General features: G+C 40.6%; 1 protein-coding gene across 1 annotated transcript in view; it reads right to left on the bottom strand.

Annotated features, from left to right (window-relative positions):
* TBC1D8B (TBC1 domain family member 8B) overlaps nucleotides 1-22,906 on the bottom strand; it is a 91,232-nt gene that overhangs the window by 14,747 nt on the left and 53,579 nt on the right. The window contains exons 9-17 of the mRNA XM_077485193.1: nucleotides 21,061-21,211; nucleotides 18,315-18,529; nucleotides 14,547-14,664; nucleotides 9,383-9,668; nucleotides 6,021-6,150; nucleotides 5,805-5,903; nucleotides 2,575-2,643; nucleotides 1,105-1,348; nucleotides 943-1,008 (exon numbers count right to left, since the gene is read on the bottom strand). Of these exons, the coding sequence (XP_077341319.1) occupies nucleotides 943-1,008; nucleotides 1,105-1,348; nucleotides 2,575-2,643; nucleotides 5,805-5,903; nucleotides 6,021-6,150; nucleotides 9,383-9,668; nucleotides 14,547-14,664; nucleotides 18,315-18,529; nucleotides 21,061-21,211 (1,378 nt within the window). The remainder of the gene's footprint in view (nucleotides 1-942; nucleotides 1,009-1,104; nucleotides 1,349-2,574; nucleotides 2,644-5,804; nucleotides 5,904-6,020; nucleotides 6,151-9,382; nucleotides 9,669-14,546; nucleotides 14,665-18,314; nucleotides 18,530-21,060; nucleotides 21,212-22,906) is intronic.

The raw sequence follows: 22,906 nt of genomic DNA, 5'->3' as shown, positions 1-22,906 counted from the left end.
TTCTCCCCACACTGTTCCTGCTCCGGCAGTAGAAATTGTGAGTAGAGGGAGGTAATTAAAAAAAGTCCAATCTGAGTGTGTTCTGTGTTATCTCCAGCACACAGACAGGGGGGAGAGGAGCTGGAGGGGGGGGGGGGGCACAGCTAACCTACCCTGGCTCACTCCTCCTCTTTGCCACCATCACTACTCCTGTAGCGATGAAAGGGGTGTGGTGGGATGAGAGGTTTTGTGATAGGAGGGGGGAGGAGAAACATAATTTGAGCTAGGAGGGAGAATTTGGGAGGGTGGGGGGGGGGGGGGTGGATCTATAACCTACAGACCACTCAGCTCTGCATTACAAACTACATTTTAGGGCGTGCAGCTGTAACATGTGCAAAATCAGGCATTTTCCCTCTCAAACGTCCTGCTTTTCGCAGACGTGGGCAGGTGCCAATAATTCTTTATGGCACGCCCCACACATCTAGCAAAGATGCATAGGATGGCACCCACTAAAAGGCATGTACCCCAAAGTACCATAACTTTTGGTGCAGTGAGAGTTACTAAACCATGCCAGGAACTTTTTTGTGTGTTTCATGAGCATAGAGAAGCCCATTAAGAAACACAATGTGTGGGAACATGCAAAAAAGGAGCAGGCTTGGATGCATCTCCTGGCGTGATCAAGCTCTCAGACTAGTGAGCCCTGGGATTTTGCATAATTCTAAAAGGTACCTTGACTGGGTAAAGTTTGAAAAACACTACTGTAGACCATATCTGTCATTTAATTTCAATAGTGGACCACAGAGCGGCAGAAATAGTGAAAGACCAAAAGGCACCAACATTGGTCATTTGAGATGGCCATTAAACATGCAACCAAAAAAAGAAAAATGGGCAGACTTGATGGACTACTCGGTTTTTATTCTGCTGTCACTTTTCTATGTAAACAGGATAATTTAGTGAACTTACCTGGAGGTATGTGCATTTTAAAAAGTAACTTGAGTCTGTCAGTAAAGCTGCCATTGAATATCACATCTAGAGCAATTAAATGAGAAATGCAAAGAATGATAACTTTGTACAATTTACTAAAAAGAGACATATGTTGTAATAGATTTTAAATTATGCCCTTACCAAAAGCAAAAGCAAATTCCTTAAAATTGATGAGACCATCTGAGTTTTCATCCAACAGACGGAAAGTCCACAGTGCAAGAGAGTCTACACTAGGAGAATAAGCCCAGGGGCTGAGCAGATGGTAGAGGGTACGGAATTGTTGGCAGTCTATGTGATACTGTTCCAAATATGGCAGACTTGGGTCATGGTGACTAAGGATTCTGCTGTTATTAAAACTCCAGTAACAAGACAAGAAATGTTCTCTCTAATAGATAAAAGCATATAAAATGGTCAAAGCAAAATATAAATCTGTATGTCGTTATTCAAATAAACATGAATGTGGGCAATGGTATTAGTGGACAAAGATGTACTTTTTGATTTTAATAAAATACAAATTAATGCAAACTCAGTCATTGTTACATTTCACAGAATAGAGCTAAACATGGTGACAATTAGCTGTCGCTTTGAGCTTTGTTTAACCACTTGCCCTTTAGAAGATTTACCCCCTTCATGACTAGGCTACTTTTTGCGATACGGCACTGCAATACTTTAACTGACAATTGCATGGTCGTGCGACACTGTACCCAAATAAAATTTCTGTAATTTTTTCCCATAAATATAGCTTTCTTTTAGTGTTATTTGACCACCACTGCGTTTTCTATTTTTTGTGCTTTTGTGACAATTTTGAAAAAAAAAAAAAAAAAATTATATATATATATATATATATATATATATATATATATATATATATATATATATATATATATATATATATATATATATATATATATATATATATATATATATATATATAAACACACACATATTTTTTTTGTTTTTTACTTTCTGCTATTAAACATATCTAGTAAAAAAAAAATCGATTTTTTTTCATAATTGTAGGCCAATATGTATTCTGCTTTTGTTTTGGTAAAAATATAAAATAAACGTGTATTGATTGGTTTACGTGAACGTTAGAGCGTCTACAGACTATGGCATATATTTTTATACAGATGGTCCCCAGGGTTACAAACAAGACAGAGTCTGAAGGTCTGTTCTTAAATTGAATCTGTTTGTAAGTTGGAACAGGTACATTTTTGAAATGTAGCTCCAGCCAAAAAAATGATTTTTAAGCTTTTTGGATAGCATAGGGAAGGGTTAACGCCCCTGTAATGTTTGCTATCTGTGCCCCTGTTGCTAACAGTTGCTATCTGTGCCCCTGTTCAGAAGATTTCACCTCACTTTCTGTCCCAATGACAAGTGGATTTTGAAAATTGTGGATTGTTGTGGAAACAAGCCTTGGTGATAAAGCCCCAGTGGATATACCCTTTTCCCATAACAACTCTTACAGGAGTGAATTTCCCTTCCTAGGGGTAGATTTCCTCTCACTTCCTGTTGCCACCCTCCGTTTGTCGGATGTTTGTAACTAGGAGACTGCCTGTACTGGTAAGGGGCAGAGTAAGCGACAGCTAAAAGTTATTGTTCTGGAAATACCTTAAATAAATAATAGAGCTCCTCTAAGTCAGCAGAACTGAATTTGACATCCTGCAACACAACTCGAACCTGTAGGGGTAAAAAAAAAAAAAAAAAAAAAAAATCATGTTTTTATACATTTTTTGCCATGTTAAATTTCTAATCAGTATGAGACTTTTCCTAATAAGTAGGTCTAGGCAGTGTGGGCAACAAGCAATTTTGCAGAAAGAAAATTGACCTTGTTGTATTATGCTTTCTGCTAATCTGCACTAAATTTCCCCTTTACTCCAAAGCAAGTTCACCTTTGGTAATATGTTACGTTACACCTGTATTTAGGGCGTAACATATACATGTTACCAAAGAGGATCTGCCAGCGCCCCTCTGATCCCCTCCTATGACCGTGGGTGGGGGATTCTCTGCATCATTCATTTACAGTAATCTGTGAATGCATGAACTACAACTACCATCTGCCACGTGGCAGATGGATTGTAGTAAATGAGCACGCTCATAGTTCATCTTCCTGTTTTTTTTTGTTCCGCTGATTAGGGCAGGCAGATAAGTAATTAGTGAAGAAAATAGAAAGGTGTGTGTATGTTTAGCTATAAAGGGATTGCAGTGGCCTAATTCTTCTTAAGGAAGCTTCAAATTCCTAAATATGTATAATTATATAAAATGTTGTTTTACAGCATGATTCAATATGGCGGCTATACCTACTCTATTTTATAAGTGACATTTTTGCAAATACAAAATGTTAAACAATTATGAACTGAGACTAATGTATTTATTCTCTGATATTTTAATAGAGTATTTATATCAGTAAGTTTAAATTCAGTATTGTTTTGTGGCTTTGCTGCGGTATGGGTTTAATATGTAAAACATAGGTTGTATTAATACTCCTTATCAGTAACAAGCACAGAACCGATTCTAATTATTCTTTAAATGAAACAGCATGATTTGTAATGTAATGTTAATCACGTATAAATATGTGGTTTACTATGTATGGGCGTACGTAGGAGAGCCGTATATATCGGCGCATGGAGGAGAGCTGCACATAGCACTATAAAGTTCTCCTGTTGCCCTCCGTAGTTTGCTTTATCTGACCATTGCTGCAGAACATGTAGCCATCACGGTATGAATCTGCACAAGGTTTCTCTATGTAACCAAACGGTTAATTACCATGAGTCACGGTTGGGTATAGAAAATTGAACGGGTGCCGTATGACTCCACCCTCAGATGATGTTGTGAATGACGAAACGCGTTAGTGTGGAGCCATATGGACGTAGTGACATCAGCAGGCACAGGGAACACGGCCGACATCCCCGCTGATGATACTATTGAGAGCGGTAGGAGACACCATCTGTTCTGTGAGCAAGACGCTGGTTTATAAGTGAACACTGTTATTAACACATTCTTTATTTTGTAAGTGCACATCCTTAAGGGGGAGTTGTTTTTTTATTTTTTATTTTTTTTTAACGAGATTACGCTATGTCTAATGTCCAATCCTTCCTTTTTTTGATCTACTGGCTGTTCGGAGCGGGTGCTTTGGATTAAGGAGAGAGGATTTCTGTGGAGACAGTCCATATGTGTGGGATAGACATGCAAAGATAAAAGCATTTATCTGGTAAGGGGCTTTCCTAAAGGGGGTTCCTCTACACACTTCCCCCTCTCGTTGCTGTGTTGCACACGTGTGAAGGTGTCATCTTTAGGTGTCAGTAAAATCCTCAACTTAAGTGTGCTATTTGGACAACTTTATAACAATATCCATTATCATTGTACATGGACTATTTTGAAGGAATATGTGTTAAATATGATTATTCACATTGTGTGAAGATTCCTATGTTTTTTGAGAGCTGCCTGAGTCCATAAGGATTCCTGTGTTGATATGTATAATTATATATGGGATAAAGTGCAGCGCTAAATGATTGCACATTTGCACAAACAATAAAATGACAGTACAATATTATACTAAGTCTGTTTTTACCCAAAATTCATTCACACTTGTTTGGACTCACTCACGTTTTCCTTCGATTCAGTTTGATGGACATTGGGGGTTATTTAGGAAAGGCAAATCCACTTTGCAATGCAAGTGCACTGAAAGTGCATTTGGAAGTGCAGTCGCTCTAAATCTAAGGGGTAGATCTGAAATGAGTGGAAGCTCTGCTGATTTCATCATCCAATCATGTGCAAGCTAAAATGCTGTTTTTTATTTTCCTTGCATGTCCCCCTCAGATCTACAGCGACTTTACTTCCAAGTGCACTTTCAATGCAAAGTGGATTTTCCTTTAGTAAATAACCCCCATCATGTGTTTTCACTGTTTTGTACAGTATTTCTGTTTTGCAGGTGCCAAACACTGGCTCTTAGTATAATAGTGTACTGTCATTTTATTGTTTGCACAATCATTTAGCGCTGAACTTTATTCCACATTCCCTTACACAATTTGTCTAATTGTAGTGTCAAGCAGCATATGTTGCGTATTGGGTGGTGCAGTCATTTTCTATATATTTATTTATTTATTTATTACACACACACAAAAATTACTATCAATCCTTAAAGCGAGACTGCACTGCGGAAAAAAATATTAAAAGCCAGCAGCTACAAATACTGCAGCTGCTGATTTTTAATAAATGGACACTTACTTGTCCCGGGGTCCAGCGATGCCGGCAGCCGACGCCGATCGATCGCTCGGCTCTTGGCTGCTGCCGCCACCATTCTAGGTGAGGGAATCAGGAAGTGAAGCGAAGCGGCTTCACTTCCCGGTTACCTACTGCGCATGTGCGAGTCGCGCAGCGCAATAGGAATTGTCCGCGCTGTCTCTGGGACCCGTGTGTGTCCCAGCAGACAGCGCGCAGGGACAGGAAGAGGCATAGACTCCCGTGGGAGTCTATGCCCGGAAGTGGGTGTAAATACCTGTCTTTGACAGGTATCTGCACTCCCCTCCCCCCTGAAAGGTGCCAATTGGGACACCGGAGAGGGGGAGGGTTCCGATCAGCGGAAGTTCCACTTTAGGGTGGAACCCCGCTTTAAATAAACTTCAATATCTCCAGAACGAAAATCATGTAAGAATTTACTAAAAAAAAAAGGTTCTAAAATATTTACTACACACATAGTAGACCTGAGTGTTTTGTTAAACCTGGATCTTTAAACTTTAAAGTGCAACTGTGAGAGTTTATGAACGCATCACCTAATTACATTGTTTACCGCAAATGTAAAATGCCCTCTATTACATGTGCCAAGCATATACAGTACATACCACATTTTGTTTAGTTGTCATTTCTAAAGTCTGGATGACATATAGGCAGTTTCTGGTGCGCATGCTTTCTACATCCTCATAACGAATAGCTCCAAACCTCTACAAAAGTAAAACATGTTTACCACTGATCAAAACCATCCCGTTAATGGCAGGTTCATACCTTAATAAATGTATCAACAATGACATTTGTTCAGCAATAAATTGAAGAAAACATACCTCGTTAGACTCCCTAATAAGGTCTGTGATATCCACTTTCAAACTGTTGCCTTTTCGTTCACAGGCAGAAGATGCTTGCTGCACAGATGAAGGAAGAGGACTGTCCTTATTGACAACATTATCAAAAAACCTGTAGACAATTGAATGTTATTTTCATAAGCCATCTTACTGATAATATTCAAAAATTCTAAATCAGCTCAATGACTTCACCAGAGGCATTTCACATTCAGATCAAAACTGTAAAAGGATGTCCCAACACTCACCACGGCTTAATAAAAACCACCACTAGGTGGTGATGGGGAGAAGAAAAAAAGAAAATAGGACCATATCAAGTCAGTCCCTGTGTGCAGTGGTGACTTCCCTGGCTCTTCCCCTGTTCAGTAGAGCACTGCCCCTGCCCTACTTTCTCTCTGGTCAACCAGCAAGGTATGCAAATCAGCATAAGAAGAGGAGGAGAGGAAATGGCACAGAAAGGTAGCTAGCTAGAGGCAGGTGTCAAATGGACATGGGGAGACTAAATACAAAGAGCTGGGCATGGGGAATGATCTTCAGGTTCGCAATTAGAAATAACATATAGCAAGCAGCAGGATCCAGGAATTTAAATAAATCTGATTCTAAACAGAGGCCAACCAGATACAGCCTTGGCTTCCGTACAGACCTGATGATAATCACACAGGCAGCAAAAATAAGAGAAAGAACGACTGCTAAACACAAAAAAATTAAAAATATAACACACACACACACACACACACACTTTGGACACAGGGAGCAACTAAAAGCTGTTGATTCTGTATGATGTGGATATATATACATGCGCTCAGTGAAGAGGCACCCAATTCAAACGTTGAGTTGAGGGGGTTAAGTACTGAAAGGCCACATGTATAAAAACAATTAATGCCCAACTCCAGGAAACCTACAAACCCTCCCTTGCAGTGGGGCTGTACCCAGACTGCAAAAGGTAACTACTTGTATATGTTTGGGGGCCGCGGAAATACGTTTTAATTACCTGGTCTGCCAGATGACAATTTCCAATACTTTGGCACTTGACTGCCCCTTGGTGTCCTACATTGGTATTGATGACATCAGAGGACCTTAGACTGTGGGAGAATAGGGAAAGAAGAGGCTGTAGGGACTGCTCTAGCAACGCATTGGAACCTAAATAAGCAGAGGATGGGGCAACTAAAACTGCTTTACAATGTCATTAGACCTAAACGAGCAGTTTACCCTTAGGCCGCGTACACACGCGGGGACTGTTCGCTCAACTTTGTTCGTCAAACAGTTTCAGCAGACAGTCCGCTCAAAATTAGCATGGACGGACTTGGCCACACACGACGAACGAACAGTCCGCTGAAACCCTGCGCGATGACGTGAACGGCACGTACGACGGGACTAGAAAACGACGTCCTATACACTGCAATGCAACCTTCGGCGTATAAATTCTTTCTGAGCATGCGCGGAACTTAGTTTGACAAACAAGCCTACACACGCGGGGACTGTCCGCTCAAACCAAGTTTCAGCGGACAGTTTTTCGGGATTTCCGAAAAACTTTGTTCGTCAAACTGTCCGCTGAAACTGTCCGCTGAAGCCCACACACGAGCGGACTGTCCGCTGAAACACTGTTCAGCTGACAAAGTTGAGCGAACAGTCCCCGCGTGTGTACGCGGCCTTAGAGTACGGCATCAGCCCACTCCAAGGGAGGATTTTCGGGTTTCCTTGAGTTTAGCTTTAAAAATTAAACTCTCTCAGGGCTATAATTTACTTTCCCTTTTCTATGACAATAGGTGAACGTATTCTTATATTTTGCTATGGTACATTAAGCTTTTTTTTTTGTTTTTGTTTTTTTTTGTTTCACAAAAAGCTTTTTATGTCATATTGTCTATACTGTATTCTTTTAAAGCACTATACACACACACAAAAAAAGATTTTTATTTCTGTTTACCTTCCAGTTTCAGAGATCTCCCTACACTTTATTTTCAGTGACCACGCAGAATCCCCACAGTCGGGCAACTTCAAGAACAACCACATAGAGCATTTAGGTTTGGTTCACAACGTGCACTGCTTGCATTTGTGCAATGCAATTCCATTCCATCAATGCATCTTGCTGACAGACATGCTCTGCAGCCCAGCAATGCTATAATTTGTATTGCGGTGTCACACCAGAAAAGCGGGTCTGTTTCATTGTTGATGGTGTGTGCTGCCTAATGCAGCACACAATAGTGTGAAAAAATAAATAAAAAAACGACATTAACGTGTGTGTGTTCATTAACACAATTACCCAAGCCTTAAAGTGGTTGTAAAGGCTGAAGGTTTTCACCTAATACATTCTCTGTATTAAGGCAAAAACCTTCTACCTGTATTAAGGTATTAACCTTCCAGCCCCATCAAATGCTTACCTGAGCCCGATCTCGATCTAGTGATGGTGGGAGCGGGGCCAAGCCACACTGTGTGTTACTGCACACACAATGCATGGCTTGGGAGCGAGGAAAGGGACACACAGGAAAAGAGGAGGAGCCGAAAGCCAGGGCTGCTCTGTGCGAAACCATTGCACAAAGCAGGTAGATATGATATGTTTATTATTAAAAAAATAAAAACATTACAATCACTTTAAGCCTTCCCCTCGCTAATTAAAAAAAAAAAAAAAATGTTTTGTTGTTATCCTACATCAGAGAAAAATGCTCCATTTTAATGGCCAACAAGTATTTAGCAGCAACTTTCACAACAACTTTAAAAAGTATTTAAACTCAAATACAAAATAGTTATATATTATACTTTACAAGTCCTGATGTGACTACATTCGTTTTCTTTTTTCAGGCTTTTTTCTATTTATTTTCACCTGGTAAACCTGCAAACAGGATATCTATCCTCCTGTGCCTAAACTCATTTTTTTTTTATTGTATCTATGGAAAGGGTTGTCACCCCAGGTGGACTCCAAACATGTGTGCCTTTGTACTTCTTTACAAAATAAATAGAAGAATGGTTGTACCTTCTGTAAACCTGCCAGCCCCATGTCGTAAGAGCCTGCAAGAAAATTTTAGGTCCAATCAGATGCAGTCGCTGTATGGGTATTTTGACAAAATGTGGGCCCTGCTGTCAAAATACAATAGCCACAGCAAGAGATTTGTTCATCTGCATTGTATAGTGTGGCAGTTCTTTTTTTTTTAATTCAGACTATAGGCTGAATGAACTCCCCCCCCCAAAAAAAAAATAACCCAGCACCATCAGTGTATGGCCAGCTTAAGCCTGAAAAATTAAAATTCAAGCCCACATCCACAAGGACTGCTATGCTGCAATATATTAACATTTTTGTCTTTAGCTTTAGATATGCTTTAAGCATTTATAATAATGATTTATGACATTCATACCGATTAAGTATAGTGACAGCCTCCGCATCATCTTTACAGACCAGCAGCTTGTCGATGTTAAGATGCAGAACAGTCAGCCCCAGCTGAAGGATGGCTTTGATCCCATCATAAAAGAAACAGTCCACCACACTGACAGCACTCTCAATAGGTAGAACACTAATAAACAGGGTAAGAAACCATGAGAGGGACACAGATGAGAAAAAGGTCATGTCCATCATGTGATCAGTCAACTGGGGCAAATAATCCCTGATGAGTTCTTCAAATACTGCCTGATCCACCAAGGCACCTAGATAATAATGAACATTTGTTAATACTAGTTAAGAAAACAAAAGTAATAAAAAGAGATACAACTTTACTTATATGTTAGTATTCTCATACACTTAACACAAACCTCACTAAAGTAAATCTGAAACTGTTTACAACCCCTTTAACTGTAAATTCAATTTCTTTTACAATACAGGGGGAAAATGGAACTGGGATATATTCGTGTTTGGATTGCCAAAATCCTAAACATACAAAAGGTTTGTACACCTACATCGTAGTGCAGGATTGGAGCTGCCCCCTTGCACTTTTTAGGCAGAAATGGTCAAAAAGATAATTGTATAGTAAAATGCAATATAATGCCACTTTTATTAATACAAAACATAAAAACCTGTATATATATATATATATATATATATATATATATATATATATATACATATATACATATATACATACACACACACACACACATATACACATATATATATATACACATATACATATACACACACGCACACACACACATACATATACACACATAGCCAACAAGGCAAATAATGTAAAACACACAGTACAAAATTAGAAAAAATGGTGGTACATCATAACATATTTGTCAAACTCAACAAAAGGCAAGTATGCCCTGTGCTGCCAGAGATGAGCTGTGGTCAGTCAATACTGATTTCCTGCATATAGCCCAACATGCTTCGAAATGAACAATGTGTATTCCTTCATCAGGGTGATTATGTCTGGATGACTTTAGCTCTCATTGTATGAAATGTAAACATAGTGACATGATAATCACACTGTAAAGCACAATGTGAACATAGCAAGCAATATAAATTTGGTATGTAATATATGTGACCATTCTAATACTCACATGATTATCCAAAGTACAATAAACAAAAAAGGAAACACAAGGAATAAAATCAATGGGGACTCTCAAAGTGACTGAAGCAGTCCGCAGAGAAGCAGATGAGTGGACGTGCATCCCCGAATGAGCAAGCTGCAAACATCCACAAGAAATGCCTTGTAGGCTACACCAGCAAAAAAAAAATCAATATCTATAGCAAAAAAAGCAATTGGAAGAGCATATTAACCCATACTTCCTAAACTTAAATATCAGCAGACAGGGTGAATGTTGCATAGAAATAAGATAGGGGAATCAGGTATCTCATCACCCTACCATAGTGTACATTACCTTTCAACACACCAATGCAGATAAGCACACCATGGCAGCAATGCTCAATCAGAGACATGCTTGGCAGGTCTGCCTGCTTATATAGGGAGTATTCCTCAGGGAGAGCCTATAAGCCATGCGGAGGAGATGCTGGAACCCTGACATCAGACGCCGCCAATCAAGGAAGCTCTGGACAGGAACAAGGCGGTTCTCTGATGCAAGGGCACATGGGGAATCCCCGCCCATCGAGCAGGATAGCATCATGCATCAGAGCGTCACAGCACAAAGAATTCCCCAGCAGCATCATTTGACACGGCGGGGGTGGGTAGGAGCCCCCCCCCCCTCAAAAAGGCTGTGTGGATAGCAGGAAGTGTAAACCACCAGTGCCGTCCACAGGCCACAAGCGTGTGGAGCCTACCCGCCGGGTGCTGCAAGCAGAAGACTCCACAGGGGACATGCAGATCGCCATCTAGCGGATCCACGGGCCATGACAGTTATAGTGGGCAATAAAATGATTCATAAAACACAATGGAGAAACATACAAGAACAAAAAACAGTGATCGATTAAGAAAAATAAATAAATAATTACATACATAAGAAAAAGCAAACCAAGAAAGGAAGAAAAATATAAAATATAATGGGAAAGAAAATAGCCAAGGATAATGGAGTACCAGGGACGAGCAGATCTAAAATTAAAGATTAATTATTGGTATTATATATCATATACATGGCATAGGGGCACACAGCAATGTCACAAAGCATTAATTCCTCTGGAGTTCAATACCAGAAATTAAAGGTTCAACTTGCATCCCCCTGACACAAAACCAGGGAGGAAGGGCTTAAAGTTATATGCCTCATTCAAGCCTGGTGGCAGGGCGGCCTTGAGGTTGAAAATCCATCTAAGTTCACATTGTAGTAGTTGCTTATTGAGGTTGCCACCTCTGTGGCTAGGATGTAGGCGATCCAAGGCCAGAAAATATACCTTAGGTATAGATGCAGCATGGAATGAGGCCATGTGTCGACCAATAGGTATGTCAGTTTTACTTTTGCGTATACTTAATATATCTTGATATATGCGTTCCCAGAATTAATTTATAGTTTTCCCAACCTTGTAACATCCATAAGAGATTAGATATACCACGGTGGGGGTCCTGCAATTTACATAATGTTTAGGGTGAAAAGTATGCCCATTGGGTAACCAAATATTTTTGTGTCTGTCCATATATTGACAGTAGGCACATCCCCCACAGTGGCAAGTGTCTAAAGTTTTACACATCACCTCTTGAAGCCCTATATTCACTTGATACCAGCTTGTCGGCCCTCCTGTAGGCGACAGCTGGTACCGATTTTCTTTCCCATTATATTTTTTATATTTTTCCTTCCTTTACCGGTTTGCTTTTTCCTATGTATATAATTTTTGTTTAATCGATCACTGTTTTTTGTTCTTATACGTTTCTCCATTGTGTTTTTTGAATCATTTATTGCTCACTGTGACTGTCATGACCCATGGATCCACTAGATGGCGATGTGCGTGTCCCCTGTGGAGTCTTCTGCTTACACCACCCGGTGGGTAGGCCCCACCCACTTGTGGCTGGTGGACGGCACTGGGGGTTTACACTTCCTGCTATCCACACAGTGTGTGTGTGTGTGTGTGTGTGTGTGTGTGTGTGTGTGTGTGTGTGTGTGTGTGTGTGTGTGTGTGTGTGTGTGTGTGTGTGGGGGGGGGGGGGGGGGGCACTCCTACCCAACCCTGCAGTGTCATAGGACGCTGCTGGGGAATTCTTTCCAGCACCCCCTCCTCCCCATGGCTTATTGGCTCTCCCTGATGAATACACACCTGACAGGCATGTCTTTGATTGAGCATTGCTGCCATGATGTGGTTATCTGCATTTGTGTGTTGAAAGTTAATGTACTCTATGGTGGGGTGATGAGATACCCGATTGCCCTATTTTATTTCTATGCAACATTCACCCTGTCTGCTGATATTTACGTTTAGGAAGTATGTGTTAATACCCTCTTCTAATTGCTTTTTTTGCTTTAGATATTGATACCTTTTTGGCTGGTGTAGCCTACAAGATGTTTCTTGTGGATGTTTGCAGCATGCTCATCCTGGGATGCACGCCCACCCATCTGCTACGCTGCGGACTGCTTCAGTCACTTTGGGAGTCCATATTGATTTTATTCCTTGTGTTTTCTTTTTTGTTTATTGTACTATGAATAATCATGTGAGTATTAGAATGGTCACATATATTACATACCAAATTTATACTCTTATGTTGCTTGATATGTTCACATCGTGCTTTACACTGTGATTATCACGCGACTATGTTTACATTTCAAACAATAAGATTTAAAGTCACCCAGACAATCTTCCCTGATGAAGGAATACACATTGTTCATTCCTAAACATGTTAGGCTATATGCACAGCATATGGCAGCACAGGGCATAATTGCCTTTTGTTGGGTTTGACAAATATATGTTGATGTAAGGTGGTGGTGGAATTGCTAAGGCGGTGGAAGAGGGAGCGGAGTGGCACACCGCTAATCATTCCGGAGTTCCTCTGCTTCCTGGAGAGGGGAAAGAAAACTCCTGACCAGGTGGGTGGTGTTTTTGAAAGAAAACCCCCCTCCAACATCTTACCAGAGGCTGGGAACTGGAGGAAGCCTGCCGCTTTTGCTGACACAGAGCAATCTGGAAGCATGAACAAGGTATGTGCACTTCACATCCCCCGGTGGTGACTTTAGGCATGACAACATTTACTTACAAGGAGAAAACCCATAAGAACTTAAAAATTCCTTAGGAATCTCCACTTGCCTTATTCTGCCGCAGGGTTCTGTGGTAAACCAAACAGACCCAATTTTCACCCCTCACGACGTTCAAAAACCTTCAAGGATCAGGGTCCCTTTTTATCAGGGTTCCACTCCCTTGGACCCGTATAGCACTCTGCCAGGAAGCTTTAAGGCTGAAAAAACAAAAGCACTGGATCCCATGGTCCAGGTCTCAAAGAGAAGCGTTATGGGCTAAACCTCGTTTCTTCCACCATGAGGCCCGGGTACCATTCAATTAGGCCTTAATGGCACTTTGAATGGATCTGGCTGCATAGCTTGCCCCAGCAAGGATTATCCCAGCAGAGCTTTAGCATAGCACATCTTTACTCGTGACCAACACCTAAGACACTGGGGAAAAAACTGAAGTACTTCCTGTAATGGGAGGGGTTATATAGGGAGTGAACTTCCTGTCTAGGGTGTGCCAGTGTCCATCACCTAAAGGTGGCCTATGTAACCCATATAGTTATTACTATGGCTCTGTGTCCCATGATGTACGATAAAGAAAAAAAAAAACGAATAAATGCACATGGTTGAGAAAGGCTGTTCTAATGCTTCAGTTCAGCAGAAGGTCTAGTGCTCATTCGGGACATAACTATGGGGTAGTCTAGGTGGTTGCAAACCCAAGGTACTGGTAGATGGTACTTGATGCTGCCCACAGTCCTGTTTACATGTTGCCTTTTGATCAGATACACGGGAGCTTCCAGCTGAAAGGCCCCTCTCCATCTACTGTATAGAATTATAAGCACTGTCTCCACTGTGGTGATACGTCTTAAAATCTGGAGAAATCAATTACTTCTATGTGATAATATAAAAACTTTTCAGCAACACTTTTCCAGCTTTGCACCAGACATAAAAAATGATCTGCTCACACATAGCACACAAAGACAAGCTCACCTATAATTCTCCTGTTGAAGTAATCTGGCAGCATTCGTTCACACACAGCCACTAGCAGCCAAAATGCCTCCTCCTCTTTGGCATACAGAAGTAGGACAGAAGTGAGGATATTCATTGCCTGGGAAATACAAGCAAAGACGAAATAATCATGTTTTACATTTGCTGCCAATTGTTCTAACAATCCGGCTGACAAGCATCAACTGAAGAAAAAAAACATAACTCAATCTGTTGGGGATGTAACCTAATCTAAATATGTGAGCAATCATCATTGGAAATTAATAGAGGTGGCTGATATCTCAATATACTGTTCTGAACTATCAAGTGGATTTCAAAAATAGAAAATAATAAGGCCGCACTACCAAGTGAGAAGCATTTTACGGGTCAGAGCAGCACACCATATGTTCTGATAAACATAAATGCCAAACAAGCTAGCTAAGAGGCAGCGCTAAATCTCCAAAGCATAGAAATAAATCCTAAAAATCAATAATGTGTCATAAATAAACGGTGCATTTAGGCTCAACAGGGGATGTTTTACAACCTCTCCTGAACGATTTAACTTGACAGATAGCAACCTACGTTTAAAAAACTTCAGTTTTGCAGTGCTTAGCTGTGTTTGCATTTATAAGCGTTTTTTTTCAAATAGTAAAAAAAAACGCTTGTAAACTAAATGCGGCTAAACGCGAGTTACTGCGTTAACACCCCGTTACCGTTGTTTCAAATGCCTCTGAACATCCATCCTGAATGCATTTTTTTGCTTTCCAAAAAATGATTCAAACCTCAACTGCCTATAAACGTGCAATATTACAATATACATAGAGTGCATCAAAATATAATAAAACAGCACAAATGTGCCAATATAGCTCAAAATAGCAAAAAAGTGAAAATATTTAAAGTCCAGGTTGTGCATTTGCATAAGTGGCAAAGTGAAAGAGAAGTCTATAACTTCTGTAAAAATACTGATCCAACATAAAATATTCCAAGCAATCCTTTCTCCCACTGTAAAGTGATCCATAGTGCCCCAGTGGAAAGAAGATTACCCCACCGCCATGCCCCTGATTACAGAGTGGTCATGATAAGCATGTTTGAATCATCCATACAGTGCAACTCCTCCCTGGTACTTCAGATGTTTCATCTCCAACTCTCATTTATGGCAACCATATATGAGTAAGGCCCCTTTCACACTGACGTCCCGTTCAGGCCCGCCTGTCAGTTTTTCAGGCGGACCTGAACGGGTGCTCCATAGAGCTCTATGGAGCGTCGGATGTCAGCGGTGACATGTCCGCTGACATCCGACCCGCTCCGATCCGAAAAAGTGTGACGGAGGAAAAAGCTATTTTTCCATCCGTCTGCGGATCGGATCGGGTGACGACGGGCACTGCGGTCCGTCGTCATCCGATCTCCCATAGGGGAGAGCGGCGTTGTGACAGGTCTGTCCCTGCGCAGTGTGCAGAGATGGACCTGTCATCTCCCTGCTCAGCGGGGATCGACGGAGTGATCCTCCGCTGAGCAAACGGATATCCACGGGGCGGATCAGAACTGATCCGCCCCGTGTGAAAGGACCCTAAAGAAAACAATAGTGTAAATCTGCAAAAACACTTCATTAACCACTTCAGCCCCGGACCATTTTGCTGGCCAAAGACCAGACCACTTTTTGCAATTCAGCACTGCGTCACTTTAAATGACAATTGCGCGAGCGTGCGACGTGGCTCCCAAACAAAATTGACGTCCTTTTTTTCCCACAAATAGAGCTTTCTTTTGGTGGTATTTGATCACCCCTGCGGTATTTTTTTTTGCGCTATAAACAAAAATAGAGCGACAATTTTGAAAAATATATATATAAAAAAAAAATTTCCCTCAGTTTAGGCCGATTCGTATTCTTCTACATATTTTTGGTAAAAAAATAAAGTAAAAAATCGCAATAAGCGATTATTGATTGGTTTGCGCAAAAGTTATAGTGTTTACAAAATAGGGGATAGTTTTATGGCATTTTTATTAATAATTTTTTTTTTTTTACTAGTAATGGCGGCGATCAGCGATTTTTATTGTGACTACGACATTATGGCGGACACATCGGACATTTTTGGGACCATTGTCATTTATACAGCAATCACTGCTATATAAATCAGCGTCACTAGTTGCTAGGCAGAACGGGGAGATGCTGTTTACAACGGCATCTCTCCTTTCAGCCGCCCCGTGAGACGATCGCAGGTATGCCCGCGGCGATAGAGTCCGCGCGGGACCCGCGACCGGACTCACGGGGGTCCCGACCAGTGCGCTCGCGATGGCAGGGCGGCATTAAAGATTGGACGTACCTGTATGCCAATATGCCTGCCCGTGCCATTCTGCCGACGTACATCGGCGTGCGCTGGTCGGGAACTGGTTAATAAAAGCAATTAAAAATTAAACCCACTCACATTTAAAAGCCATTTCCAAGCGCTTCACAGGAGTATAAACAAGCTGTGGTTCCAATTGGCAAATTCGACATGTGTGATAAGTCCTGGCCCCACCCTAAGCGTTTAGTCAGAAGTAACACTAGACGCACAATTTATTTATAACACATTGATTTTTAGGATTTTGATCCTTTGGAGATTTAATGCTGCCTCTTATCTTGTTTATCAAGCTGAATTATCAGTCCTGAACAAAATGGCAGCAACTGAGCAACTACTACAACTAATTAGCAAAAAACAAGGCTTGACTGGACTAGGTTAAGCTTTATGATGCTTTGAAGATGAATTACAGATACATACTAAAAAATAAGAAAAAAAGATTTAATCCAAACATATACTGACTAAAATTTACAAAGAATTTTTTTTTTACAAAAAAGAAGTATAAGTAATTGTTGTATATGTTGTCTTTTTAGTCTTCCACCCCCTTTAGAGCACCTGTATCCTTATTAAAAAATGTAATACACTTGCCCTATTTCTAGAGCGCTTGGTGACATCACAGGTCCTCTTCACTTTCTTCTTGCTTCTGCAGTGGATGAATCCTAAATGCTGCAGAGATGAGTGCCATGCATTGATTGCATACCTCCCAACATTTTGAGATGGGAATAGGGGACACCTACTAGCAAACATATGTGGTCATAGGACATGCCCCCTGCCACACCCCTTAAAGGGGACATATCCAAAAAAAAAATGGTTAATTAAATCCACAAGTGCTTTTTTTTTTACCACCAATTTTCCTTTATATTGCCTTTTAAAATTGACACATGCAGCAATTTAGAATTTGGATGAAAAGTTTAGCTCTGGGAAACACTTTGAAAGATAAAAAGTGCATTTTATATACAACTATATAGATCAGACCAAAATGAGGGACAATGCTCCAAATCAGGGACAGTCCCTCCAAATCAGGGACAGTTGGGAGCTATGATTGACGGTGCTGCTCTCTGCAACATTCTCCTGTTAAGTCCAGAGTGGGCCTTGGACTATCTGCATGCATGTATGCATAAATCAGCCAAGAGTTGAACATTAAAATGACTAGCCATTTAATTTAAAACAGTAGTGCCAATATACCAAATACCAATACATGCCAGGTCCTGCACCTCCTGCCTCCACTTTATAAACAATTCATAAGATACAACACACCTTAAAACTGGAGACTTTAGTACTTGTTGGCAGACATATCATACCATTCAGAATTAGAACATAAACAAATTATCTTCATAGCAGATAGTAAATTAGTCTTGAAGAGAGAAAAAAAAAAACAATACTCCTGCAGTAAATGTCCCTTTTACACAACTCTAGAGAATATATGGGAAAATAAGCTAACCTGACAATATCCAATTTTGGGGTTTCTGTATGCATATGCTGTCAGCACTCTTCTCAATGCAGAGATGCCGGTATCACTTTGAAACGCTGGATGTTCTGGAAGTGATCTGCGCAAGTCTCGTTCAATTTCATCATTTGCCAAAGTGCATGTGCCGAGAGACTTTTCCACAATTTCCTGGTAGTAGCCTGGGTTAGCTGCCATGTCATTAACTGCACCTGCCAATAATAGTAATACAGCTTTATATTATAGGATCCTTACAGCATACCATTTCAGTGCACAAGGTGGAAGCAGCTATATGATAGGTAGAATACTGAGAATCTTGTGTACATGATTATCTGCACGCAGTGCGTGAATAATTGGTTTGGATTAGATCACGATTACTTTTAGTTTGGGGGGACAGGGCAGTTCTTTAGACAAATTACTGGTGTGGTGATGGGTGCCAAGTTTGGGCCCAGCGTAGCAAAAGCCTTTATCAACACGAGCTACTGTGGTTCTCCAAGAGTTAGAATCCTTGCTGATTAAAGTGGAACTTTACGCTCCAATTCAACATTGATTATCTTTACTCCTCATGCTGCTTTCATTAGTAAATAGTCAGGAAAATATATCATAATTAATTGTTTTAAACTTTTTTTTTTTTTTTTACATTTCTTCAGTTACTTCATGGTTTCTTGCCTAGGCAAATTATATCATACATCCCAGGAGTCTTCAAGAGGGGAGGGGAGAAGAGGAGGAGGGTTTTCCTCAGCTAAGAACACTCTCCTGCATGCAGTGGCACTGGCAGTGAAGGGGTTAACACTAGGGGGCAATCAAGGGGTTAAGTGTTCCTTAGGGAGGCGTTTCTAACTGTGGGGGGGTTTACTGACTGAAGGAGAAAGATCGCTGTTCCTGATCACTAGAAACAGCAGATCTCTCTCTCTCTCCCCCTGTCAGAACGGGGATCTGTTTGTTTACATTGTTTTAAAACGGCCCGTTTAAGACATAAAAAAAAGAAGTCATTTAACATAGTGCACTGTGGCGCCGGTCGTAGTGTACTAAGGGGAGCGCCATGTCGATGCAATCACAAGATTTCATCCATGGCGCTGCATTTGCAGGTATTTAACCCGCCTTGCGGCGTAATGCAGAACGCTGACTAGCTTCCGCCTGTAAAATCACTGGTTCTACGGGCGGGAGCATTTTTATTCAAACCCAGCCGCCGTGAAGCAGCCGGAAGCGACGACAGCGTCTCCATTCCTCAGCCCGAGCGGAGCTGCAGTAAGGTGAGGGAGAATGTAAATGTTCTCGCTGAGGAAAAAACGATTTAATCACGTTAAAATCTAATTTTAAGATGCACCCCTTTACTCAGTCTGACTCACATTGAGCAGTAATATGTGAGCCATTTTAAAATGTTTTAGAATATATTTAAGCAGGAATAACATAACAATGCTTGCAGGAGGAGATGTAATGTAACATGCCATGTGGTATTCTTATCAGCAAAGTGCAAACAAATTAAATGGTCTGCTGCTTGTTACTCCAAGTCATTTGCTTGGTATAATTGGCGTGGCTTGTTGGGTGCTCTGTGCCAACAACATACATAGGGGAGTGTGGAGCATTTTTACCATTCTGATATACATCTCCTTGATTTCACAAACCTTTTTTGCATTTTAGCCCAAATATGAGATCTGAGGACTTTTTGACCCCAGATCTCATATTTAAGAGGAACTGTCATGCTTTTTTCTATTACAAGGGATGTTTACATTCCTTGTAATAGGAATAAAAGTGACACCATTTTTTTTTTTTTTTTTTTTTTAAAACAGTGAAAAAAAGAAAAAAAAAAAGAAATAAAAGGAAAAAAAATTTTTTTTAAAGCGCCCAGTCCCGACAAGCTTGCGTGCAGAAGCGAACACATATGTAAGTAGCGCCCACATATGAAAACGGTGGTCAAACCACACGTGAGGTATTGCTGCAATCATTAGAGTGAGATCAATAATACTAGCCCTAGAACTTCTCTGTAACGCAAAAGATGCAACCTGTAGAGTTTTTTAAACATCGCCTATGGAGATGTTTGAGGGTAAAAGTTTGACTTCATTCCACGAGCGGGCGCAATTAGTGAATTTTATTCAAAAAAAAGTGCGCTTGTAAGACCAAATACGGTATAAAAATAAATATTGTAATGACCGCCATTTTATTCTCTAGGGTGTTAGGAAAAAAAAACACAATATATAATGTTTGGGGGTTTCTAAGTAATTTTCTAGCAAAAAAAAACTGTCCTGTGATGCTTGGACTGTATACTCTGTCCTGTGATCTGAGTTGTATACTCCTGACACTATGGGTGGAAGGAAGTGGAATACAGGGGACGGATTGGGTGGATTATATAAGGGGTGTGGTTTATGAGAAGTCGGAGGGGTCAAAATGATGGGCAGAGTCTGGTGCCCCCCCCCCCATCCAAAAACTTCACCAGCCGCCACTGTAGGGGAACTAACATTTATACACTTGTCCCTATTAGATCATTGCCTCCAGTTGCTCATGTCTTCATATGCTCACCAAGTATGCAAGAAATGTGTAAGGATTGTAATCCATTAACCTACAGATAGTGAAGAAAGGCTCTTTCGCATCTAATGTATAGCGCATGCATTAATTCTCATTAGAAGAATATGTAATTACAAGTTACTTACAAACATTTTCAACAAAAATCAAGCAATATTAACAAAATCATGTATAGTTCTACACCCCTAACACATTACAGTGACATTTAAAAGGTAACTTTTACCTGAGAAAAGTAACCAAAGTTCTCCTCTCAAAGTTTCGGGAATCCCTCTAACAACTAGATTTCTAGTTCTTTTTGTACGAAACATGCTAATGCCACGACCACATTCTGTGAACAGAATATTCCAAGACTGCTCCTTCATTTTTTCTTTTAGCTGTGAAAAAAATACACTATATATAATATTATTGATGCAGTTTCTGAGCAGCATCCATATCACTAACATTTCTGAAAGAAGAATCCCAAACTATAATTTTTTGCATACACATATTGATTTTAAGTACAGAGTCTACAGACAGAAATATGTGAAATATTAGAATATAGTCAAATATTTTCTATAATTCCAAAAATAAATGCACAAGTAACTGGCCATGGGTGTAAAGAAATAAATAGAAAATCTGCAGGTAGACAACTTATACGGCCAGTTTTCAAAAGAATACTTCAGACCATGTCAAAATTTTTTGTCGAAAGTCAAAAAATGGGTATTCCCATTACCTTGTGGCTTAATAACGTTAGAAGCATAGGGATAATGGAAGACCTAGTGCTTACGACCCTAGACAGAAAAGAACAATTTACTGAAACATGGGCCTCATGGCAGGTATTTGTACACTCAGAAGAGGGGAAGAGGCTACTTGGGAGTGGAGGAGGGGAGTGAGGTCTCTTCTGGTATATGTTGGGGGGGGGGAGCAGGCAAACGGTCCACTGTCTCTGGGAACGGGGTGCCCCCCTCTTTTTTTGTTGGGGGGGGGGTTGTTATGTTTGATTATGTTGGGTTTAGGGTTTTTTATGATAAAAATAACAGGAGAGTTGAAATTATGGTTGTTTATACACGGAGTAAAAACGGGCCAAGTTTGAGTCTGTTGGTGAAGTATTAATATATTTTGAAGTACTGGATTTGTTATGGTGCTACTATTGCTTTGGAAAATGTAAGATGGAATGATACTAAGACTGTTTTCATTTTCTCTGTAAAAATAAAGAATTAAAAAAGAAAAAAAAACATGGGTATTCATAGTAGGTCTCGTTTTGTCATCCCTAGCTAGCAGTGATATGCATAAAATAGGATTTTTTTCATTATGCTTACCTGTAAACTCCTTTTCCTTGAGTACATCATGGGACACAGAGTTAGGCTAATATTCATTGACTGCTGGTTTATACACTTCATCTTCAGGTGAATGGACACTGGTAGACCAAAGGTCTTTAGACAGATAGTGATCCCCTATATAACCCCCCCCCCCCCCCCATACAGGAAGTACTTCCGAGGAGAACCTCTGTGTCCCATGATGTACTCAAAGAAAACATTTTACAGGCAAGTATGGCGGAAAAATCCTATTTTCTTTTTCATACAACATGGGACACAGAGTTAGGCTAATATTAATTACCTGCTGGGACATCCCAGAGCAATAGCCTTGAGGGGAGGGATAAACCCTGCCAAACAATAGCCATCAGACCTTATACAGCAGCCCACAGTACACTGCGGCTGAAAGCCGAATCCTCGGCTGCTCGAACAGCCACTTGACAAAATTTTGTGAACGTATGCACTGAAGACTCTAGACAAATAAACCTTGACTGCCCGGACAATGTCCAAAGAATGCAGTCGTCTCCCTTCCGCCGAATGAGGCTGAGAGAAAAAAGAAGGCAAAATAACGTCCTGATTTAAATGAAAGGCCGACAACACCTTTGGCAAAAAGGATGGAACAGGTCTTAACACAACCCTGTCGTGGTGGAGGATCAAGTACGGTTCCCTGCATGAAAGGGCCGCCAACTCCAACACCCTTCTAGCCGCGGTGATAGCCATCAGGAAGGCTAGCTTGTATGACAGCAAATCTAATGGAATTTCCCCGATAGGTTCAAA

Source organism: Lithobates pipiens, unplaced genomic scaffold (genome assembly GCF_037356315.1).
Source record: "Lithobates pipiens isolate NorthernLeopardFrog02 unplaced genomic scaffold, aLitPip1_a1.2 Scaffold_1, whole genome shotgun sequence".
Lineage (NCBI taxonomy): Eukaryota > Metazoa > Chordata > Amphibia > Anura > Ranidae > Lithobates > Lithobates pipiens.
This window is presented reverse-complemented; position numbering and strand designations above follow the sequence as displayed.